Raw genomic sequence first — 2,210 nt, 5'->3', positions numbered from 1 at the left:
AATTTTCGTTTTTGGCCTAAATTTTGCGCGTAATATTGTTTATAACTTTTTATAAACAATTGTTTTAGTTCTAATTGTCGGTATAACTATAAGACAATTCAATTATCTTTAATTAAAAAAAAAAAATCATATTGATATCTCAAAAATTGTTTGAGTTGTACTGCACGTCAAAAACATTCAAAAATATAGTTTAGAGATAAACGCATTTAAAGTTTTCAAGCAAGAAAAAAAGTTGATAAACTATTATTTTTTTTATTTACCTCAACTTTATTATCAAACAACTATCCCTGGACCATACAAAAGACCTTCTATCTCCTCATAAAGTTCATTTTGTTGTAGTTGTTGTTCTTTGTGCAGCAAACCGATTTTCCTATTAGCGCTTTTACTTCGACGATTCTGAGAAGTGACTCTACTTTGATTAACTTTATCAGAAAAATTTCTGCAGGTCGTTCCAATTAATGCCAACTTCTGACATGATTCCTAGCAATGACAAGTAACCTTCATTAAACATAGTTGCTGCTAAATAGGCCGCGATTTCGATAATCTTTCGTCCACAATGTAGATGCTTAGGAGCTAGTCGCCAAATGAGCGAGTTAAAGCTTTCATTGGCATTTTGAGTGAAGCCGCCTAAACATCTTTCAAGTAAATCTTTTCTCGATAAGTCTTTGTATGTAGGTAATATACTCTCAGCTACAACTGGATGTAAAGGCTCTGGGTGAGTGTATGGAACTCCTAGGCTTTCGGCGCGTCGAAATTTACACCAAGAATCTTCAGCAGAAGGACAATTTTCATGTCTTGGTTTCTTATCAGTCGATATACTATGCAAATATGTGGCCATTATATCTCTTTGCATATTTTCCACAGATTCTGGATTTCTCATTATTGCGAGGCCGTAGTATTTTGTAAGCTTTTTTATCAAGGTGTCAGTTAGCTTACTCTTGTCACCAAGTTTTTTTTCTTTTTTGACATTTTGACATTGATGTATATAATGCTTATAAGATTACCAACAGACTACAAGAGTTCCTAAAGGCATTTTAAAACTCTCGTGAGCACTGTGGCTCTGGGGCCTCTGGGAACGCTTACGCATGCATACTTAGCGAGCTTGTTTCGACCCGCAAAATTTTGAATTTATTTTTGGGACTTTGGGAACATTTTCTAGAGGTGAAAAACTATCGATTAAGCAAAAAAAAAAATCGATTTTTTGAAGTTGCTACACCAGGCTACCCCCTTAATAACAAAGTCGCTCACGCTTTGACTAATATAGCTATTCTCTCATGTGCAGTAACTATTAAATTTTTTTTTTGAAGACATTATATAAGTGTTTATTTTCTAATATATCTAAGAAAATATATTTGCACATACAAATGTGGTCAAGACTAGCATATAAATGCAATGGAAAGGCATCTGCAAAAATGTGAACCACGAGCCTAACTTGTGTTGTTTACGTTTTGCCTGATCTACATATCATGAACCTGACTCAATGTTTCTTATATTTGGCCCGAATTTCTTACTACGAGTCTCACACGATATTATAGGCTAAAAGCTTAATTATAGTAATTGAATCTGTGTTAGCGTACTATATCATAATAAATTATAAATACATCACATCAATTTATAATTTCTTTTTTATAATGACTAAAGATCGTTCAACAATAGTTGAAATAAAATTCACATAGTTTGTCGATAAAAATAACGACAAAGTTTAAGATTAGCAGTTGCATAAAAGTGTAGCAGTCCATTCATGAGATCAACTTATGGAGTGATATTAACTGTTTATTAAACAACGCACTGTTTCACTATGTATTCGTATTTTACTGTTGTTTTGTGTTCAGCGTGTAACTATGATAATTGTTGTTTCTACGAACGAGAGTGATGAGAAGGAAGCTTAAAGCTGCTCGATCCTATAATGATCTTATAATAAACAAAATGATAAAGATAAGTTTGTTGTTCTATAAATTGTTGCACGTTGAATGTTCTCTGCGATATTTCCTCATCAAATTGTTTACTTGTATCTTCTAATAAGGTATGTAGGTATCTTCTAGTAAGGTATGTAGAAATTTATGTAATAGTATAGCAGAAGATAACACTAAATTACAGATACCCCATTTCGTTGGTATTCTTAGCTGCTATTGAACAAAATGCTTTACTTCTCGATTCACAGAATATAATATTGTTACGCCCGTGTCTTGATGCCCGCGCCTTTAGCGCCC

At 33.1% G+C, this 2,210-nt stretch overlaps 1 protein-coding gene across 1 annotated transcript; it reads right to left on the bottom strand.

The window, feature by feature from the left end:
- Nucleotides 1–211: 211 nt before the first annotated feature.
- Nucleotides 212–1,889, bottom strand: LOC106743695. Its single transcript, XM_014617791.1, has one exon. The coding sequence runs from the start codon at nucleotides 878–880 to the stop codon at nucleotides 428–430; it is 453 nt and encodes a 150-aa protein (XP_014473277.1). The 5' UTR covers nucleotides 881–1,889; the 3' UTR covers nucleotides 212–427.
- Nucleotides 1,890–2,210: the final 321 nt, after the last annotated feature.

The sequence above is a fragment of the Dinoponera quadriceps genome, unplaced genomic scaffold, assembly GCF_001313825.1.
Source record: "Dinoponera quadriceps isolate SergipeBrazil2010 unplaced genomic scaffold, ASM131382v1 scaffold1181, whole genome shotgun sequence".
Classification (NCBI taxonomy): Eukaryota; Metazoa; Arthropoda; class Insecta; order Hymenoptera; family Formicidae; genus Dinoponera; species Dinoponera quadriceps.
This window is presented reverse-complemented; position numbering and strand designations above follow the sequence as displayed.

Bases quoted from the DNA above. Each gene is read 5' to 3' on its own strand.
- LOC106743695 (XM_014617791.1), bottom strand. From the start codon at position 880: ATGAGAAATCCAGAATCTGTGGAAAATATGCAAAGAGATATAATGGCC.